General features: G+C 57.2%; 1 protein-coding gene across 11 annotated transcripts in view; it reads right to left on the reverse strand.

The window, feature by feature from the left end:
• The window catches only part of Cacna1c (calcium voltage-gated channel subunit alpha1 C), a 231805-nt gene that overhangs the window by 17795 nt on the left and 195341 nt on the right, over positions 1-18669 (reverse strand). For 6 of the 11 annotated variants that reach the window (XM_090325250.1, XM_090325255.1, XM_090325245.1 and 3 more), the window contains 7 exons: positions 18507-18614; positions 17806-17858; positions 17417-17563; positions 16602-16803; positions 16162-16320; positions 15846-15956; positions 3752-3835 (listed from right to left, as the gene is read on the reverse strand). In XM_090325250.1, coding sequence (XP_090181376.1) covers positions 3752-3835; positions 15846-15956; positions 16162-16320; positions 16602-16803; positions 17417-17563; positions 17806-17858; positions 18507-18614 — 864 coding nt within the window. Of the gene's footprint in view, positions 1-3751; positions 3836-4445; positions 4530-15845; positions 15957-16161; positions 16321-16601; positions 16804-17416; positions 17564-17805; positions 17859-18506; positions 18615-18669 lie in introns of all 11 variants that reach the window. The other 5 variants (XM_090325254.1, XM_090325256.1, XM_090325249.1 and 2 more) reach the window with 1 other exon arrangement.

The following is an 18669-nucleotide window of genomic DNA, read 5'->3' on the forward strand; positions in this document are numbered from 1 at the left end:
TGGGAGAGGAAGGGAAGAGGGAGGGGCCACCCAGGCCTCAGTTTCTCCTAGCTCCAGGTCAGCCCTCAGGCCTTGGGGTATGTCTAATGGGCTGATATTTAACATAAAGACAGACAGACAGAACACACACACACACACACACACACACACACACACACACACACACACACACACACACGGCTGTGTCAAAGCACCCATAAGCCCTTTCCCACTGGTGAGTAACGGCTGCGGTGACAGCCACACGTAGGCGTCTGTCGGCGCCTTTCTGTCCACCCCCATCCTTGGCCCCCACATCATGCAGTGGGGGACTGGGGGGGCGCTGGCTCCTGTGCCAGGGAGGCAGATGGAGTTCCCAGAGGGCTGTGCCCCGGCTCCCCTCCGAGGTCCCCGGAAAACCACTTCCAAGGACCTTGAGCAGGAGTTGCAAGGTTTTCTGGGTCACAACTCCAAGCTCACCAGCTCCCTTAGTTTGCCTAAAACCAACCTCTGGCTGCAGAGGATTGGAAAAAAAAAGAACAAGAAAAACATAAAAAAGAGAACACCAGGATTTGATGGGGAGGCCTGCTGGGGGTCTGCAGACACCTTTCCTGGCTGGCTGGCCTCTTGTTGCTCTCTACACTCTGCCCTGCAGGAACGCCAGCGGTCTTCTTAACCTCTCTTTCCCTCACTTTCTGCATCTCCAGGGAGGGAGGGAGGGAGGGAGGGAGGACAGGCTCCCTCCTTAAAAAAGCAGCCCTCTCCGGGGGCCGTGTGTGTGTGTGTGTGTGTGTGTGTGTGTGTGTGTGTGTGTGTGTGTGTGTGTGTGTGTGTGTGTGTGTAATATGTGTGGATGGTATGTGGCTCACACCTTCCTGCCCTGGCTTCCCTCCTGGCACGGCCTGACAGGTGGCAAGGCGCGGCTGGGAAAGGCGTCTCACGCTCAGCCCCTTCCGCCTTCACGTCGTTTTTCAAATCGGGCCTTGCGTTCGGGCTTGAGCCAGCCTGGCTGGCCAGCCTCCTTCTTCCCGTTTTGCTTGTTTGTCGAGATGGAGTTCTTACTAACTTTTTGAGCAAGCTAGCCTTGAACTACGCTCTTCCCTGCCTCCTGGGTCACCAGGATTAGAGGCAAATCCCTGTCTCACTGTAAAAATCCCCATGTCTTACAATAAAACCGATGTGTAGAATATGCCGCAGGCCAGACAGTTTTCTAAAGGATCGCACTGGGAAGGGAAAGACCCTGTGCTGCCTCTCAGACTCTAGTAACCCCAAGGCAGAGCCAGGTGGGTGCAGAGGCCATCACTCCCTGCCATGTGCCACCCCTCCAGCTCGCTGGAGCCCCAGAGTGCGGTGAGAACTGGGCCCGGGTCCGGGCCTGCAGGGGCTTCGGAGCTGCGGGCCTGCTCTGGTCCGGCCGCCCCTGCTGTGTCTCCTGGCCTAAGCAGTGGGCAGCAAGGACACTCAAGTGTCCTTGGCTGGAGGCCACCTGAGTCAGGCCAAGGAGATGGGCTTGGTTAGGGGCCAGGACTCCAGGCTACCCGAGTAGGGGTTTGGAGAATGTGTGCTTTGCTGTGGAGCCATAGTCTTTACCCTTTCTCAGCTTCAAACACTAAAAACTGCTATAAATGTCCCAGTCCTTCATCTCAGGGCATTTTCATAACAGAAAGATCAACCGTGGACCGGCTTCCTGACCTCAAGCCCTCATTCCCTTTCCACAGCCTCCCTACTGCCTCAGCAACACTTTGTTCTTTCTGTTCCAAGGCCACCAGGAAAACGTCTGGGTGAGACATGGAGAGAGGCTGGGGGAGAAGGAAGCAGGTAACGGACAAACCGTTCTTGTTCAGAAACGAAAAACAAAACAACAAAATGACCGACCCTCTGGAAGAAGATACGGAGGGAGAAAGCCTGGGGTGGGGGGATCGGGGAGATCAGAGCCACACACGGTGAGGGTGGGTGGGAGACGGGGAGCTCAGGTCCCGGGGAGGCTGAGACCGGCTCTGCCGCCTGGGGAGTCATCCAGCCGCCACCTCAGAGCCTCTGGCAATAGCACCTCCCCATACAGCCACTTTGAGTGCAGAAATTCTGTTCTCTAGACCGCACAGCACTGGGGCTGCCATGAGACTCCTGCAGAACCACCACTGACAGCATCAGTGGAGGGCCCATCGCAAAAGCAATCTGAGGCCGGGCGCAGTGACTCACGCCTGTCATCCCAGCTACTCAGGAGGCTGAGATCTGAGGATCATGGTTCAAAGCCAGCCTGGACACTAAAGGTCCATGAGACTCTGATCTCCCATGAACCACCAGAAGTGGGCCGGTGGCTCCAGGGGTAGGGCGGTAGCCTTGAACTAAATAGTTCAGGAACAGTGCTCAGACCCAGAGTCCAAGCCTCACAACTGACCCCCAACCCCCCCCAAAAAAAAGAAAAAAAGAAAAAGTAATCTGAGGATAAACTAGAAGCAAAGCGCGCGCGCACGCGCGCACACACACACACACACACGCACACACACAACGATCACCCAGGTTCCTAGGGGCAGGGACAATTGGGATGAAGTGGCCCAGGGAGAGGATGTCAGAGATTCAGGGGAGCAGAGGTTGCTGAAGCCAGCAGGGGAGGCCGGGATGGGGGCCGGGCCAGTGTTTTTTCTTCCATGCTGCTATGTAGTCTCAGCCCCACAGTTTGTGCAAATGTGATCAAATCTCTTCACAGAGGAAAAACAGTGACAGGAAAACAAGTGGACAACACATGTTCAGGACTAACTGCAAGAGAGGGTTTGCCTGAAGGGAGCGAAGGCTCACCCGCGCCCGGTAACAGGAAGACGGGTGCGGGAGGTGGAAGGAGCGGGGAGGAGGTGTATGGGAGGGGCTGGCTCTGGGAGAAGAAGGCACGGGGGCCTCCAGGTACTGGGCTGGGGTCTGCCTGATGTCAGGAGCTGGGGCCGAAGAGGAAGGGGGTGAGGGATACCAGTCCGGGGTGCAGCAGTTCTGCTAGGCACTTACAGCTTACCCACGTGGGCTGCTCAATACAAATCTTTTTTTTTTCTTTTGTGCCAGTCCTGGGGCTTGAACTCACTCAGGGCCTGGATTCCACGCCTTGGCTTTAAACCTGGATTCTCAGGTCTCAGCCTCTAAGGACGACAAGGCATGAGCCAGCACGCCCTGGGCTTACTGACATTAGAACTGGATCAGAGGCCCTGTGGTGCAGGGATGAGCAGGGGGGGGGGGGGAGAAGACAAAGCGGGCCTGACAGTCCAGGCGGGGTCCTGGCCTCTTGAGGGGGTGCCTGCCTATGAGAGCTCTTTCTAGGATGGGAGGGGAGTGGGAGGGGAAGGGAGGGGGCTGGTGTGGGGGGAGGGGGAGTTGGGGTTCTAGGAACCCCGGGTCCCCTGTCCCAGCAGCTGCCCAGAATTTTCCGTCCTCCTCAATCCACCATCCCCAGAGCTGCAGTCATGCCAGGCTGAGTGTTAGGGGAGAGGGAAAGAGGAGGGTGAGGGGAGAAGAGGAGAAGTGCTAATGCATTCCCAAAGTAAACAACAAAAAGAGAACAAAGCAATAAGGGGGGGGGATAATCAGAACCCATGTAAACAACAACAGCAACAACCAAACAAAAACAAAAAAAGGAGGCGGTGGGGGCCGGTGGGGGAGATTAAAAAAAAAATGAAGGACAAAATAAAGCAGGGAGGGAGCGACAGGGACAGATGGACAGACGATGGACGGACGGATGGACGGATGGACGTGGGAGGGGAGGGAAGGACGGCTGGGCCACAGTACTACTTACGTGCACCTCGGTGATTGCTATGTCAACAATGCTACCCACAACAATCAAGGCGTCAAATGTATTCCATGCATCACAGAAATAGTGCTGCATGAGGCAGAGGAGCCAGGAGGAGGGGGGGGCAGGGAAGAAAAAACAAAACAAAAAAACCAACAACAAAAGAAAAAAAACAAAACAAAAACAGCAGGGAGGAGGGGAAATGAAAACAAAACGAAAGGCGTGAAAGAAAGGAGAGAAGAGAAAAAAAATGAGAAAAGAAAGAGGTTACGAGGGCATATTAAACTCTCTTACCACTCTACATAATTCTGGCGGCTCAAACCTGGGCAAACCTGGTTTTCGCAGGGCGGAGAGGCCTGACAAAAGCTGGGTTAGTTCCAAGGGCACACTGGTGGCCGCCGGCCCTTGGCTCTGCTCGCCGTGGGCTTGGGCCCCAGCACAGCTGGGCAGGGCTGGCATAATTGGAAAAAAAAAAAAAAAGAAAAAAGAAAAAAAGGAGGACAAACTCCCACTTTTTTTCCCCACAAGGCGACGGCAGGTTCAATGAAAAGCATGACTGGAGGCGGGTAAAAAACAGAAAATTAAAAAAAGAAAAACAACATAAAAGGAGATAAAGAGAAATGAGAGAGAAAGAGAGAGGAGCAGAGGAGGCCGAGAGAAGGGGAGGGGGCTTCCCTGGGTGGGGTGGAGTAATACTCACATTAGTTTCACTGAGAATGACATCGATTATGCTCCCAATCACGATGAGGAAGTCAAAAACATTCCAGGGATCACTAAAGTAACCCTACATGAGGGAGGGGCAGGCAGGATGGGGTTAAAAAGGAATATTAGACAGACAAGAACAGAGCCACATCACCACCAGAATAACTGTCCAGGCACCTCGGGGTGGCTGCTGGGAACTTCCAAATTGTCCCCAGGCTAGCCAGGAGCCCAGACGGCGGGGAGAGAGTGGCGGGGATGGGTTCAGAGCACCCCCCTCCTCCTGCCTTGCCTTTCCTAGCTCACAGGATCCTGGCCTCTCAGGTCTGTTCTGCCTCTCACCATCCTCCACAAGGGATCCTTCTTATCCCGGTAGGCCAAGGCAGGCTGGGGCACACAACTGAGCAAGGCTCAAGGCATAATCAGGCCCAGGCCCGGCTCTGTCTGTTGGGAAGCAGGGAGGAGGTGAGGGGATGGGGTTCTGTGGGGATGTTGGAATGAAGGCAGACGGTGTAAAAGCCGTGGAGACTGGTGTGGGCCAGAGGGCAGATAGGCAGTCTGGGCAGCGCTAGGGCTGCTTCACTCAGCCAGTGTCATCCACGGTGAGTGAATGGGACAGCGTACTCGTGCTCACATGCGCATATGCTCAGACCTGCCCTACAGGAGACAGATGGATGAACCTGGTCGGAAGCTGTCCTAGTGTCCAGGCCAGGCTGTCAGAGGTGTCTTCTGAGCCACGCCCAGCCTACCAAAATACCATCCAAAGTGGGAAAAGTTACCCTAGACTTTCCCAGACTTGGTGGGTGAGGCTGGGTTGGGTATGAAAGTAGCAGAGCCTCGGAGGGACTTGTACAATGGAAGGGGACAGTGGTATGCCACCCTGCCACTAGCCCATTGATGTGGGATTTCTTTGTTTGACACCTCATTTAGGGACAAAAAAATTAACAAACGTTCACAAAAGACTCTTTGGGAGATTTTGTGGACAACTGGTCAACCCAGGAATAGGCCACGCCAGATGCCCCTGAGGGAGCCAGGACTCCTGGCTTTATGAAGAGCTGGCTGGGCTTTGGGATGCTGACCATTCACCTCGCAGGAAAGCCAGGGGTCTTGGGACCCATATTCTGTAACTTCCTGGGTGCAAGGGCATAGCTCAGGATGGCCCCTATCGGCTAGTAGAAGGATGTGTCTTCTCTAAGAAAGGAATTTGTTCCCTTCCTTTCCCAGGAAGTGACCAAAAGGGGACAAGACAGACCAGGCCATATTTGTTCAGCAAGACTGGCATTTCCCCGTTCTCTGAGCTTTCCCAGAAGAGGCAGGATGGTTATAAAGTGGGGAGGGTGCTTTGAGAGCTCCCTGGCCTCCCCCGCTCCAAGGTTTCTCCTCTGCTTTCTCACCCTCTGCCTTCTCTCATTTCCTTCTGGCTCCAGGCTGCTCCCTTACCTTCTCCACTCCCCAGACAAGCCCTCCTTCTGAAGGGACTGTCCACTGCCCACTGTCCCAGGGCAGTTATTCTTAGCCTGGAGGTCAGGTCATGGGGGAAAGAGCCTCTCCGTTCCCAGGCATCTCTGCCAAAAGGAAACGGACAGCAGCCACCTCGGGGTTTTGGGCAGCCAGACAAGGGGAGCAGGGCCAGCCAGGGCATGGGCGAGGTGAAGGGCAGCCTGGAGTCACGGCTCTTGAGTTCACTTCCCAGAACTTTCTTTCCAACCATGCCAGAGCCTTTGAGGCACCAGTTACGTCATATGCCGTGTGTAAGGAGCCATTGACTTTCTCCCAGGTCCTCAGACATTGCTCACAGAACTAAAGGAGAGCACTGACTTCAGGGAGGTGGGGGGAACTGGGAGCTACACATTTCTGTGTGGTTTAAAATTGGATTTTGGAAGCCCGCTGGGGATTCTGTCTAGAGGCTAACACCATCTTTGTGGGTGGAGCTCACAGTGAGAAGGGGAGGGAGGGTGAGGAAGAGAAGGGAGAGAAACAAGAAGAGAAGGATCCAGGGTCACTGGGCAACAACCTAGAAAATCCGGTAATCAGATGTTATTGGGGGTGAGTGGGGCCGGGGGAGAGGCAGGAGGGCGAGAGGCAGTGTTCAAGGAGGGAGAGTCCTTTTCCCGTCCACCAGAGACCTGCAACAAGACGGGGAGGTTCACCAGGATGCTGCACCACCTTTGAGAGAGGAGAGAAGGGAAGGAAGAGAGCAGAGAAAAGGCTACGTATCGAAAAGCAGACAGACACACACGCACATGTAGGGTTAGTCAGCGGCCGTATACCAGGGCAAGGGGCTGAGACTCCAAGGGACTCTGTCCCTTTCCCGGTTCTGCACCTGTGCTATCTGTTCTCTGGGTGTGCAGACAGAAAGGGCCTTGCACGCACTCCTTTGAGCACAGCTCTTCCCTCCAACCCCAGCTCTGTGCGACTGGGTCCTGGTTGCCTCCCGCCCCGCCCCCCCGGGCCTTTGATGGACCTCTCTGTCCTCTGCCAAACTCCCCGCTTAGCCTCAAAGGCTACAGAAACCAATCAACTCCCTTGTGGCTAAGGGCTCTCTTGGAGCCAGCCCTGAAGGAACACAGGCCCAGCCGCACGCAGGGGTGAGGAGGTGCATCCAGGAGGGTGGAGAGTCCCTTCAAGCAGCAGCTTTGTCCCCTGACCCATCCACCAACCTTCCCATCCCTCTGTTCCACCAACTGCCCCTCCCTCCCTCCTATCGGGACCTTGAAGATGGTTTCGGGTCCAGCTCTCGGCTCTCCATTCTGTCAGCCTCTTCCTCCCAAGTTCAACCAACACAGCCTCCCACCCACTCCACACCCCACCCCGCAAACACAGCCCATGGCCACCATTTTGGTGCACAGCTTGCCCAAGGGAGATACCTGGCCAAGTCCTTGCATGGGTGGGTTTGAGAGGAATCCCTACACTGGGAATGTGAGCTTGGTGCTCTCTCTCTCTCTCTCTCTCTCTCTCTCTCTCTCTCTCTCTCTCTCTCTCTCTCTCTCTCACACACACACACACACACACACACCCCTCCTATTTGATGAAAACCATTGGTAACTGGGGCTTTGGGGTGTAACAGAGGAGGGAGGAGGCAATACTATTTTTTTTTCTTTTACAAAATCAGTGTGACCCAAACAAGGTCTGTCATACCCTTCTTCCTCCAGGTAACTGAGCTTCCAATATTGGGGAGTTAGGGCTGGGGGAAAGGTTTTCTGGGGTTCCCCCGAGGGTGGCAAACCAAACCTCTTACTGTCCAGCACCTCAGCACCGCACAGGGTAGGGGATGGGAAAAGACTGGTGTTCACAGCCCTGGAAACCATTCCCTGTCCATCCTCCTGATCCTTTCCACTGGGTGCAATTCTTCCTTCAGACTCCCAGGTCTCTGAAGATGAGGCCGGAGGATGGGATGGTTTCTGTCCCCGAGGCCCCATTCTCATTATAACTGGCTTCCATCCACTAGACTCCACCCCCAATGACCTAACTCCCTCCCACTAGGCTTTGCCTCCACCAGCCCCACATAACAGCATTATTTCTTGAGCAAACAACCTCTCTGTGCCTCGCTTCTCCCACCCAGCAAATAGAATCAACTGCTGGGTTAAGGTGGGGTGACACTAGCTCATACAGAGCCACGCCTGCTCTGAAGAAATAGCTGTGGTCATCGCTAGGGAGTTTTTCTCCTAGGTAAGCGGGACTTAGGTTCCCTTTGGACTGAGTAGAATAAGAAGCAAAGGAGAAGGGAAGAAGAAGATCTTTCTAGAGTCCTCTGTCCATTGTCTCCTTAAGGCCCTCTGGATAAAATCTGGCTGGTACTGTTGAGATTGGTGACTGCTTGCAGGCTCTCATGGCCATTTTGTTAGACTCAAGTTTGTGTCGACAGATGAGTGCCAGAGTCCTGCTTCCCCTTTGCCCCGAGCAGAGCTGACTGTCTCAGGAGAAGTCTGAGCCTCCTTGTACTACGCTGGCGGTCAGAAGGAGTCCACAGGCGGCCTGTGTTCTTTATTCTTAGGAATTCCAGGGTAGAAAGTTTCTTGGCTACCATCATTTCCCCTCTTTCCCTGCTCTGTCGCTTCCTTCGAGCGGTGTCTCCAAACCCAGAGCCAAGCCAAGGAGCAGACCAGGAGTCCAGGGCACGTTTCCAGGCAGAGATCAGGAAAGAAGCAGGGGGTGCAGCAGCCCCACAGAACCTCAGCGAGTGCCTGATGGTGGGGTTCGGGGTGGGCCACGTTGACATCAAGCTGGGATAATATTAGTCGCATGGCCCAGAGATGCCATTTAGACATCACAGTGATCATGGGAATTAGTGGCGCCCGATGGCGAAGGCACAGCTGCAGCGGGACCAGAGCCCAAGAGGCGGTGGGAGGATGGGGAGGAGCTGGCCCTCCCTTCTCAGGGGGGGTGGCTGCTGGGGAGCCCTTCCCCCAAGGCGCCCACCATCTACCTACCAGTCATGCCTGTCACCCAGGCCTGGGCCCTCGGATCTCACATCTCACGGTGGCTGCTTTGCAAAGGGGCAGGTTTGACCCGGCCTGTCCTTAGAGCCATCGGCCTAAGGGGGCCTCCCCTGGGCAAGCGTGTGTGATCTGACCCCACCGTGCCTCTGTTTCCCCACAAGTGGAGCAGCAGGCGCATCCTCTACAGTCTGTGAGCATGGAGCGACCTTGCCCCTGCATTTATTTATTTGGGGCCCAGGTTTCAACCCAGGCCCCCCCCCCCCGACAAGGCGGGTGTTCTGCCACCTGAGCCGTGCCCCCGACCCATTTTGCACCTGCGATCCTCAAGGGCGTGACTGCCGGTTGCCCTGCGTCCAGCTGCTGACCGTGTCCCATAGCTGGGAGAGCAGGCATGTGCCATCCAGCCCGGGATTTGGTTGAGATGGAATCTCATGAGCTCCTGGATGGCCTGGAATTGCAGTCCCCGGATCTCGGCCTTGATCAAAAGCTTGAGCCGCGGTGTCTGTCTTGCCGTCCGCCTTCCACGTGGCCTTGGTGGCTCTTGTATTGGGACAGCCCTTCCTGTCCTAAGGCAGGCGTGTCTAGCCCAGCGCAGGGCAGGGGGCCTGGCAGTGTCCTGGGCTCTGGGGTTGCGGGGGGGGGGGGTTTCGGGAATCCCTCTTGGCCGTCCGTAAGCTTCCGCGTCCTTTCCCAGCGGTAGGGATGCAGGGGACACTCGCGTGTACTTTCCCATGGGGGCGTTTTGCACAGTGTGAGCTATTTCCATGTGAAATAATTAGACGTAATAGCTAATGTTACCCTTCCCACACAAGGCTTTATACGAAGTCGCGGGATCGTTTTGGATCACCAGTGGGTAACTCTGAAAGCCCTCAGGCAGCCAGGCAGGCAGGAAGGGAATCTGTCACAATGTTGTAACAATACTCAGGCCTCTGGGTACAAGAGGTTCAGTGGGGTGCCCCGCCCCAACAGGCCCACTTGATGCCTGTCTGCCACCGGCCTTGCACAGTCAGGTTACCCCCGTGGGCATGCCGCAAACAAACCACAATCCAGAGCACCAGGCAGCTCTGCTGGCAGAGCGGCTCCCCTCCTCTCCATCTTCCTGTGTGCCTCAGAGGGTCTGGGCGCAGGGTGGCGCTCACGGCGGGAGATTTCTTCCTGGTTGAGTTTGGTGGGGTTCATAGGATGAGAGTGACGCCTCGGCCCGGGGCCTCCAGGGGGCGCTCGGGCACGGGGACAGAATCCTCCCGGTGAAGCTGGCATCCCCGCCGGGGGCATGGGCTGAATGCCCTGGGGCGGGCAGAGCTTGGGAAGGACATTTATGTAGGGTGCCACAAGGAAGTGAGGCTGGCTAGTTAGGATCTCAGCTTCTTTCTCTTTCTTTCTTTCTTTCTTTCTTTCTTTTTTCTTTTCTGAACCCAATGTCTTGCATTTGCAAAGTAAAAGCTCTACCACTGAAACCCATGGAGTTATTTATTTTGCCAGTCTTGGGGCGTGAGCTCAGGTCTGAGCACTGCCCATGGGCTTTCTCGAGCCTAGAGCTCTACCACTTGAGCCACAGCACCACTTCCAACGTTTTGGAGATTAAGAGTTGTACCAACTTGCCTGTCTGGGCAAACTCTGCTCTTCAATCTTCAGAACTCAGCCACTGGGGCCCAAATTCCACTCAGTGTTTAAGGGGATCCTGAGGTTTTTTTTTTTTTTTTGGCTGGTCCTGGGGCTTGAACCCACAGCACTCTAACTTGAACCACAGCATGGCACCACTTCCGGCATTTTCAGTCCCTGATTAATGAGTCTCATGGACTTTCCCACCCTAGCTGGCTTTGAGCGGCGATCCTCAGATCTCAGCCTCCTGAGACGCTAGGATGACCAGCTCTGGTCTGCTGCCGAGGTTTATAAAGATGAAGGTCAGTGTCGGGTAGAGTCTGTGCGTGGCTCACAGGATGGCGGAGATGAGGGAGCCAGGAGTTGTACCCCCCGGACCCCGTGCAGGTTGGCGTGTCAGCTCTGTCCTTCCTCCCCATCTCCGTGTCAGCTGCTTTGCTCACCACTCTTTTTCATCTCGCAGCCTCACATCCCTTCCCTTCCCGAGTTCCCTCCATTCCCATCTTCCCTCTCCTCCTCTCCTGGGACGAGGCTCCTCTGGCGGCTCTCTTGGAGTTTTTACTTCTGGAGAAAGTCTGCCCTGGCTGACTCCTAAAACAGACCTTCAGGCCAGGCTGCCTGTCTGCGTTCCAGATTGTAACAGCCGCTGCAGTCTATCTCCTCCACACTGGTTTCTCCCTAGCCCCCATTCCAGCAAGTCGCAACGCTCCTCTGGTCAACCCACCCGGGGACCCGCTAGGGGCCATCTGGCATCCCTGGATTTCTCATCCTCACCATCTACAGGCCCCATTCCACCTCCACTGCCATGGGCTGCAGCACCTGTAGTTCCCAGAGCACCGCATTTTACCCCACGCCACCCCTCACTAAGCTCTGTATTCCAACAGGAACTCTGGATCATCCGTGCCCTGCGAGCCCCATATCCCTCGCGTGCGGTCTCAATGGGCTGTGTGTGCTGGCGTCACCCCCTACCCCGCCACTGCTCCCCAGGCCTCTACCCCAGGGCCCGGACTCTCCCTTCTGCCGGACACGCTCCTTTTCTGGCTCTTTCGTGGTCAGATATCCTGTGTCCTTTACTCAAACAGGTGTCTCTTCCTCCCTCCTCTCCTGGGCTGAGGGGAGGCAAGGGGCTCTGGTGTGGGACTGCTGCAGGTGGAGCTTGCTTTCCCTCTCCACGTTCCTCCAGAGGAAGAAGACAAGCACTGGATCAGGGCCCGCGAGCACAGGATCACATGTTTCTCTTTAGATGGTTGAGATAGGATCTTGCCTTGTGGTTCAGGCTGGCCTTGAACTGATCCCAGGCATGTTCCCCCATGACAGGCGTGAGCTGTTCACTGACGGTGTCTTTTAAGCTAGAAGATGAATGCTGGCAGGGACAGAAGGTTTTTCCAGAATGGGTGACACAGTAAAATGAAGAATCCACAGGCCCAAGAATGGGTGGAAGTTAGTGATGTCCAGGCAGGCCAGAGTCTCACTGCTCACCTTGCGTTCAGCTCTGGCTTACCAGAACCAGGCACACTGCCTGGTGTGGGGGGGCTTGGGTCTATTGTTGGAAACACCATATGTGCAAAGAAATACGTAAGATGCAGAATGACAAGGTCCAGCCAACAGAAGGAACGGAAAAAGGGGGAAGCTGAGCTGGAATCCGATGCAGCACAGCAGGGGGCCCCACTGTCCCAGGAAGGGGATCACCCAGGCCCTCTGCTGCAGTGCATGCTGGGCCTGGCTGTGGAAGCCAAGGTGGGGAGAAGGTGTGAGGTGAGACGAGCTGGGGAGACACCATGGCCTTTTGCTTTGGCCCCAGGGCCTTGCATTTGGCCAGCAACTGAGATGGACAGGACAGCGCCTGCACCCTGTGGAAAGGGGTGAACCAGGCAGGGGATGGGGGTTCAGAACCCAGAGTCACCAGTGTACCAGCACGCACACCACAACACCTATTCAGGGCGCCTCCTCGGGCCCAATGGATAGGCACTATTGTGCCTAGAGGAGCAAGAGGGGTCAAGCCTGGGCCCCGAGTGTGCCTAAAGCACATGCTTCTTCCTTAGGTCTCAGTGGGACAGAACCCAGAAGAAGGGCCCCCCAGAACCCTCGACAATCGGAAGGGTGGCTGGGGGAGAGGAGCTGCTCTGGGTGGGAGCTTCCTGTGCTGTCACTGGGGTTCTGCCATGTGCCACTCAAAGTCGGGCAGAAGACGGCCAGATGGCTGGAGGGCGGGGAGGGTGACGGAGGCCATCTGGCTCGGTGAGGCTGGACAAAGCCAGGATGGACAGACAGGGCGGGGTGGGGGGCAGCAGGATGGACAAACGGAGGGCTGTAGACTATTATGGCGGAGAAGTGGAGTCAGAGCTGTGCCGCCCAGCGTAGTAGCAGCTGTCTGCTGCGGTTCTCCAAGGGTCAATTCAAATTAACCTTAAAAACCGTTTGCTCAGAGCACGGGTCACATTTTAAATGGTCTCCAGAGCCACGCTAGGCCTGTAGCTGCTCCACAGACAGCCTGCGTGGACTGCCTGGAGAGAGGCCACTCTAGAAACGTCCATGTATCATTTGCCTTGAAATACCTCTGGGTCCTAATTTGTCTCGCCACATGAAAGCCAGCCCGGAGGCTGCAGCCGACCTCATTCCCGAAGCTGGGCCCTGAGGGGCAGCCAGCCAGCATCCACAGCCAGCGTCTTCCTGCTGGCCTCTCCGCTCTCCGCTCAGGCTGGGGGTAGGGTGGGGAGGGGAAAGCTGGTGCTTTGATCTCTTTCCCTTGGGGAGCAAGTCCGAGACCTGGAGCACAGGCCCCATCTTCAGTGGCCTCGAGCTGGGAAGGTCACCTCTGGCCATGCAGGATAAGGGGAGGGAGGGCTCTGTCTCTGCACCCCTGTTCGGCCCCTGGCTGGCTGTCACGAATCCATTATTCTCCTCTTCATTCTTGTGGAACCGTCCCCAAGGGCCAATCCCAGGCAGCGAAGAGACACGGTCATCTCTCTGGGACCCATGCCTTTTGCCTTTGCCAAAAGCGGATTGTCTGAGTCTTCCTTCTGGGGCCTGAGTCCCTTCCATGGCGAGGTCATGACTACTCATACGGGCAGGGGCCCTGGGCCCTGGGCTTCTCCCATTGGTCCCACCGGTCTTGTGTATGCCTTTCCCTCCGGCCCTCCTTCCCCTGGGCTTGGCGGTTCAGTGAGGGCTGTGCTGGACGAGTGGCACCTCAGTAATACCGAGGTTTCCTGCTCGCAGATTTCCCCTGTTTATTAGTTTTTCTTCTGTTCCCCCATAAATAATATATATATATATATATTTTTTTTTTTACAATTTTTCTCTTCGAAAAAAAAATCTTAGCTGGTTCCAGTTGGTTTTCTCCTTGACCATGGACGCCGCCTCCGCTCTGTGCTTGTCTACAAAAGGCTTCGTTCTTTCCCAGTGCACTCCAGCTCATCCCAGGAGGACACGCCTTTCACCACCCCGGCCTAGCGGTCTGGCAGCCCAGGAGGCGTCCGGGCATCTCCACTGTCCATCTCTCTCCCTCTAGGGAAGGACAATGCCTCGGACTTGCTTAGGTCCTCAAGGGCAAGGGAGAGGGGCCGAGTGGGAGGAGGTTAGCCCACGGCCAGGAGGCCTGAGGGATCATGGGGCCCAGGTCGGCCCTGGCTTCCTCTCTTTTGGTCTGGGATGACGCCGTGTGGCTCACCAGGTACAGTCTCTGCCACTATGTGCCACCCCCGGCTGTCCTCATTTGCACTGAGCTGACGCAGGCCTTGTGCCCTTGAACCTCCAAAAATGGAAGCCAAAGGAACCTTTTCTTCTTTGTTAGTAAGTTGTTTCTGGCATTTTATAGCAGTCATAAAAAGCTGGGTAATAACATCCATCTTCTACTCCCTTGCTGCCCCAATGTCCCCGTGGGGTATGTGTGTGTGGGGGTGGTAAATGCTTAAAAGTACAAACTCAACCGTGCCATGTAAGGATAGGCCGGCCCGGAATCCTCACTTAACAAGGAGGAGGAAGGCTTAGGTCATCGTTAGAAGCCTCTGATTCCTAGGCCAGGCCCAGCAGAGCTTAAAGTGGTTTCTGGATTGGTTTTCCTGCCTGGGGAATTTGAGTTCCTTTCCTGCAGTCTCTTCCTTCAGAAGGAATTATAACTCAGGGAAGGGCCGAGGAGCCTGGCTGCCCTCCATCCTCATCTCAGGCACTGTCTGGCCCCCTGGCATGTGGACCCGGAAAGAGGACCCCGCAGGCATGAAGCTGATGGGCTTCCAAGACAGGCGCCAGTAGCTCATGAGTCTGGTCCCAAGCACCGCCTGTGGGCTTTGCAGGAGGCCGAGGGCCACCAGAAACACCTCTGAGTCAATGGCCGGATGACTCAAGGCCTTGACATATTTAAACCAAATGCCTCCTGACTCCCGGGGTGAGTGAGCCCAGCCAGGAACCCGGCCCCCACCTCCCAAGCCCCCCAGGCTGGCAACAGAGACCAGTGACCTCACGTGGTGTGGCTGCACTCGGCCCGCCGGGCTGTGTTGCTGTGAGGGCTGGGCCGGTGGTGTGGCTGCACGTGGGCCCCACAGAAGGGGTCCAGCGTCATCGGACCCTCTAGGGTCAGAGGACAGTTTCTCCCTAGCTGGGGCTGACCTTGAGAGGCACAGTGACCATCGCCCAATCACAAGGACGGCTGTTAAAGAGCCTGTTAAGGCTCACCAGGCCTCGTCTGCTGTCTGTACATATTTTTTTTGGTCAGTGTTGGGATTTGAACTCAGTGCTTTTGCTTCCTAGATGGGCACCTTACCGCTGGAGCTCTGCCTCCAGCTCCTGCTCTGTCCTACCTTAAGAAAGCTTGTTTCCCTGCAGGGCACTTGACGTGGTGACATGAGACTCACCCGCCCGCCCCAGGGAGGCCCAGGGAGGCCCAGGGGGGCTGGTGGGGGAGTGGGGCGGGCCGGGGTAACCCGGGATTCACCTGTTCCATCTCATCCCGCCAGGGCTCCTGGCTCTCCTTTCCAAGAGCCCTGCTCCCCCTGTTCAGGACAGTCTAAAAGGGGTTTGCTCTCTGTTTGCCCCATGCAGGAGCCAAGGCACACGGTCCTGAGTGAACACCGCTCCAGCTGAGCTCTCCCCGTGTGCATGGCCACAGACACGGGAGGGGGTGCAGCAGAGGCCATGTGGGCCTGGGGCTGGACCTGCAGAGGTTTGGTTTGCTGGTCTGCGGGAACGGGAGGAGAAGGGCCGTGGGGCTCGGCGGGGGGCGGGCCCTCCACTTCCAGGGGGGCCGGGGGACCTCGGCTGGGGCTCTGTTTCAGGGAGTTGGTCCAGGTTGCCTCTTGGCCAAGCGTGCCCTCCGCCCCCAGGCCTGCGGACCCCTGCGGACCTCCGGCCCCCCAGAGGCCTACCTTGGGCTTGAAGGCGATGAGCTTCAGAATCATCTCCACGGTGAAGAGGCCGGTAAACAGCATGTTGAGGACGTTCATGGCGGATTTGAACAGGCAGCTCTGGCCGTAGTGCTGAGCAGAGGGAAGGGAGGGGGGGCGGTGGGTGGGCGGCGGAGGCTGGGAAACCCCTGCTCCTCCTCACCTCTGTTCCCCCCCCCCCCCGCCGCCCCGGTCCCCCACCCCGAGAGATCTTCTCAGCAGCTCTCCAGAGCCCCCGCGGGTTCTCCCGGAAGGCTGCGGTGGGGTGGGGTGGGGGGTCCAGGACCCCAGGTCTGACCTGCATGGCCAGGCAGATGGTGTTGAGCAGGATGAGGATGAACATCAGGTACTCGAAGTAGGTGGAGTTCACCACGTACCACACCTTGTACTGGTGCTGGTTCTTGGGGATGTAGCGCCGGAGGGGCCGGGCCTTGAGCGCGTACTCCACACACTGTCGCTGGGGGGGGGAGGGGTCAGGGGCCTGCGTGCCTGGTTGGGGAGCCAGCCAGGAGTGCTTTCCTATGGTTATCCCTACGCAGACGCTGGCAGAATCCATTGCCCGATCTGCGTGGTGGAGCTCCGCCCAGCTCCGGTCCAGGAGAGGGTCCGGGGCCTCGAGGGACTCTATGGTCCTTCGCGTGTGGGCCCGGAAGTGTCGGCCCCGGGCCTGGCTCTCCCCACGCCCGCTCCCCCCGGCCCCCGCCCCGGCCCGGCCCATCTCCTCCCCCCGAGAGTCACCTGATTCTTATCCAGCTCGCAGTTCTTGTACTCCTGCTCGCCCTGCTCCTGGAAGGTGACGATGACGAAACCCACGAAGATGTTCATCATGAAGAAGGCGATGATGATGATGTAGATGATGAAGAAGATGGAGATCTCCACGCGGTGGTTGTAGATGGGACCCTTGTCTTCTGTGTGGGAGTCGATGGAGCGGTACAGCAGCCTGCGGGAGGAGGCGGCGGCCCTGTCACCTCCTGGGGGTTCTGGGGAGCCCTGGGGCCCGGGGTGGGGTGGGGGAAGCAGCTCCCTGCTGGAAGCATCCTGGGTTCCAGTCCTGGGTACGGCGCCTCCCGGCCGCGTGGCCTTGGGCAAGCCACTGGGCCTCTTTGGAATGCAGGCTCTGGCTCTGTGAAGTGGGGACAGGAATCCCTGTCTCTCCAGGCCATTGACACAATGCCGGTACAGGTGTCTGGGAACAACGGGGAGCTATTTAAATGTAACACGCGTCACCGTCATCCATTTCAAACAGACATGTGGGTAAATGCTGAGACCACAGCGTGGCAAGCTGGCGGGCATTCAGGCCAGATGTAAACTAGATCCCAGAGAAAATACCCATTTAGATTAAGAAGATAGCTGTCCCTGTGAGGCTGGCCAACCGCGGTCATGCACAGAGCTCTGGCTTCTACCACACACAGAACAGGCACTGCCATCGCCTAGAAGAGCCATTTCCACAGGGACGGCAGTGCCGTTCTGGTGCGTGTCGGGGGCGTTGGGGGGATGCAGGGGTGGCCCCAAGTGGAGGGGCCAGTGACGCCAGCCGGCGGTCCTGTACTCACTCCGGCCACCCCTCGAAGGTGGACACGGTGAAGAGAGCCATCATGGCCGTCAGGACGTTGTCAAAGTCAAACTTGCTGTTCTCCCAGCTGCGGGGCTGGATGATGGGCTGGTCCACCTCGCCGTCCTTGTAGGTGATGTAGTTGCCCCTGGGATGGGGTAGAAGACGTTAGCTCTGGGGTCTCTCTGGGGTCTCTCTGGGCCTCCCGGGGACTTGGGCAGTGCTGGTGTGATGGGGCTCAGCTATGCCAGGGTCACTGGGTGGGAGGGGATTCGGAACCAGGGATGATGCTTCTACAGGCCGGCTTGTACACCGGCCTCCTGTGAGATCGGTCACTGTCTTCCCCGCGCCTCCAGTCTGGGTGTCGGCGGCCTGCTAGCGTGTACTCACTTGCATTCTGCCTCTGTCTGTTTGGAGCTGTCGGAGCAGGTGTAGAGCTTCCCCTAGAGGCCAGAAGCACAGAACGATTTGTTAGAGACGCCCCGTAATCCATGAATCCGTGGGAAGAGGATTGGGGAGCGCATCCACAGTGGAAGAGAAGGCACAAGACAGCCAGCGTGTGGACAGCATGGCCGGGTTCACCCCACAGCGGCCAGCACGCCTCGGGGCCCGGTGCTGCAAGGAGAAGGGCGTGTGGGCTCTGAGAGCTGGGCTGTTGGAAGTTCAGACAGGAAGGAGGCCTCGAGGGGGGTCAGGGGGAGGAGCCCGTGGGAGGATATGAGCAGGTGGGTACATGGTGGGTGTGGGAGGGCAGGGGAAGAGAATGTCCACGAGGAAACACTGGTCTAGACAGATGGAGGCAGAAGAGTGAAGAAATGGAGGGAGCCCCTGGCCTCGGGCCGGGTGGTGGGGCGTTGATGTGAACAGTGAGTTGATGCCCAGATTCCAGGGGATGAAAGACCTGGCTAGAAAGGACAGTCAGCTGGGAGGAAGGGCGACGTCAGCCTCCCGCCTCTGCCTTCCTCTGCCAGCCTGGGGGCTTGCCTAGAGCTGGGGCTGGCGGTCACTCACGAGTCTGACCTAGCTGGTGGCCTTCCCTTGAGCCAGCCACTCCCCTTTCCTGGGCGGGGTGGGGTGCGGGTGGACTTTACCTTGAAGAGCTGCACCCCAATGCAGGCGAACATGAACTGCAGCAGCGTGGTGACAATCACGATGTTACCGATGGTCCGGATGGCAACAAACACGCACTGGACCACGTGCTGCGTGGACAGAGGGACACACACGCTGAGCCTCGGGCCGCGTGGACGGGGGGGT

Source organism: Megascapheus bottae, chromosome 37 (genome assembly GCF_031878675.1).
Source record: "Megascapheus bottae isolate mThoBot1 chromosome 37, mThoBot2.hap1, whole genome shotgun sequence".
NCBI lineage: Eukaryota > Metazoa > Chordata > Mammalia > Rodentia > Geomyidae > Megascapheus > Megascapheus bottae.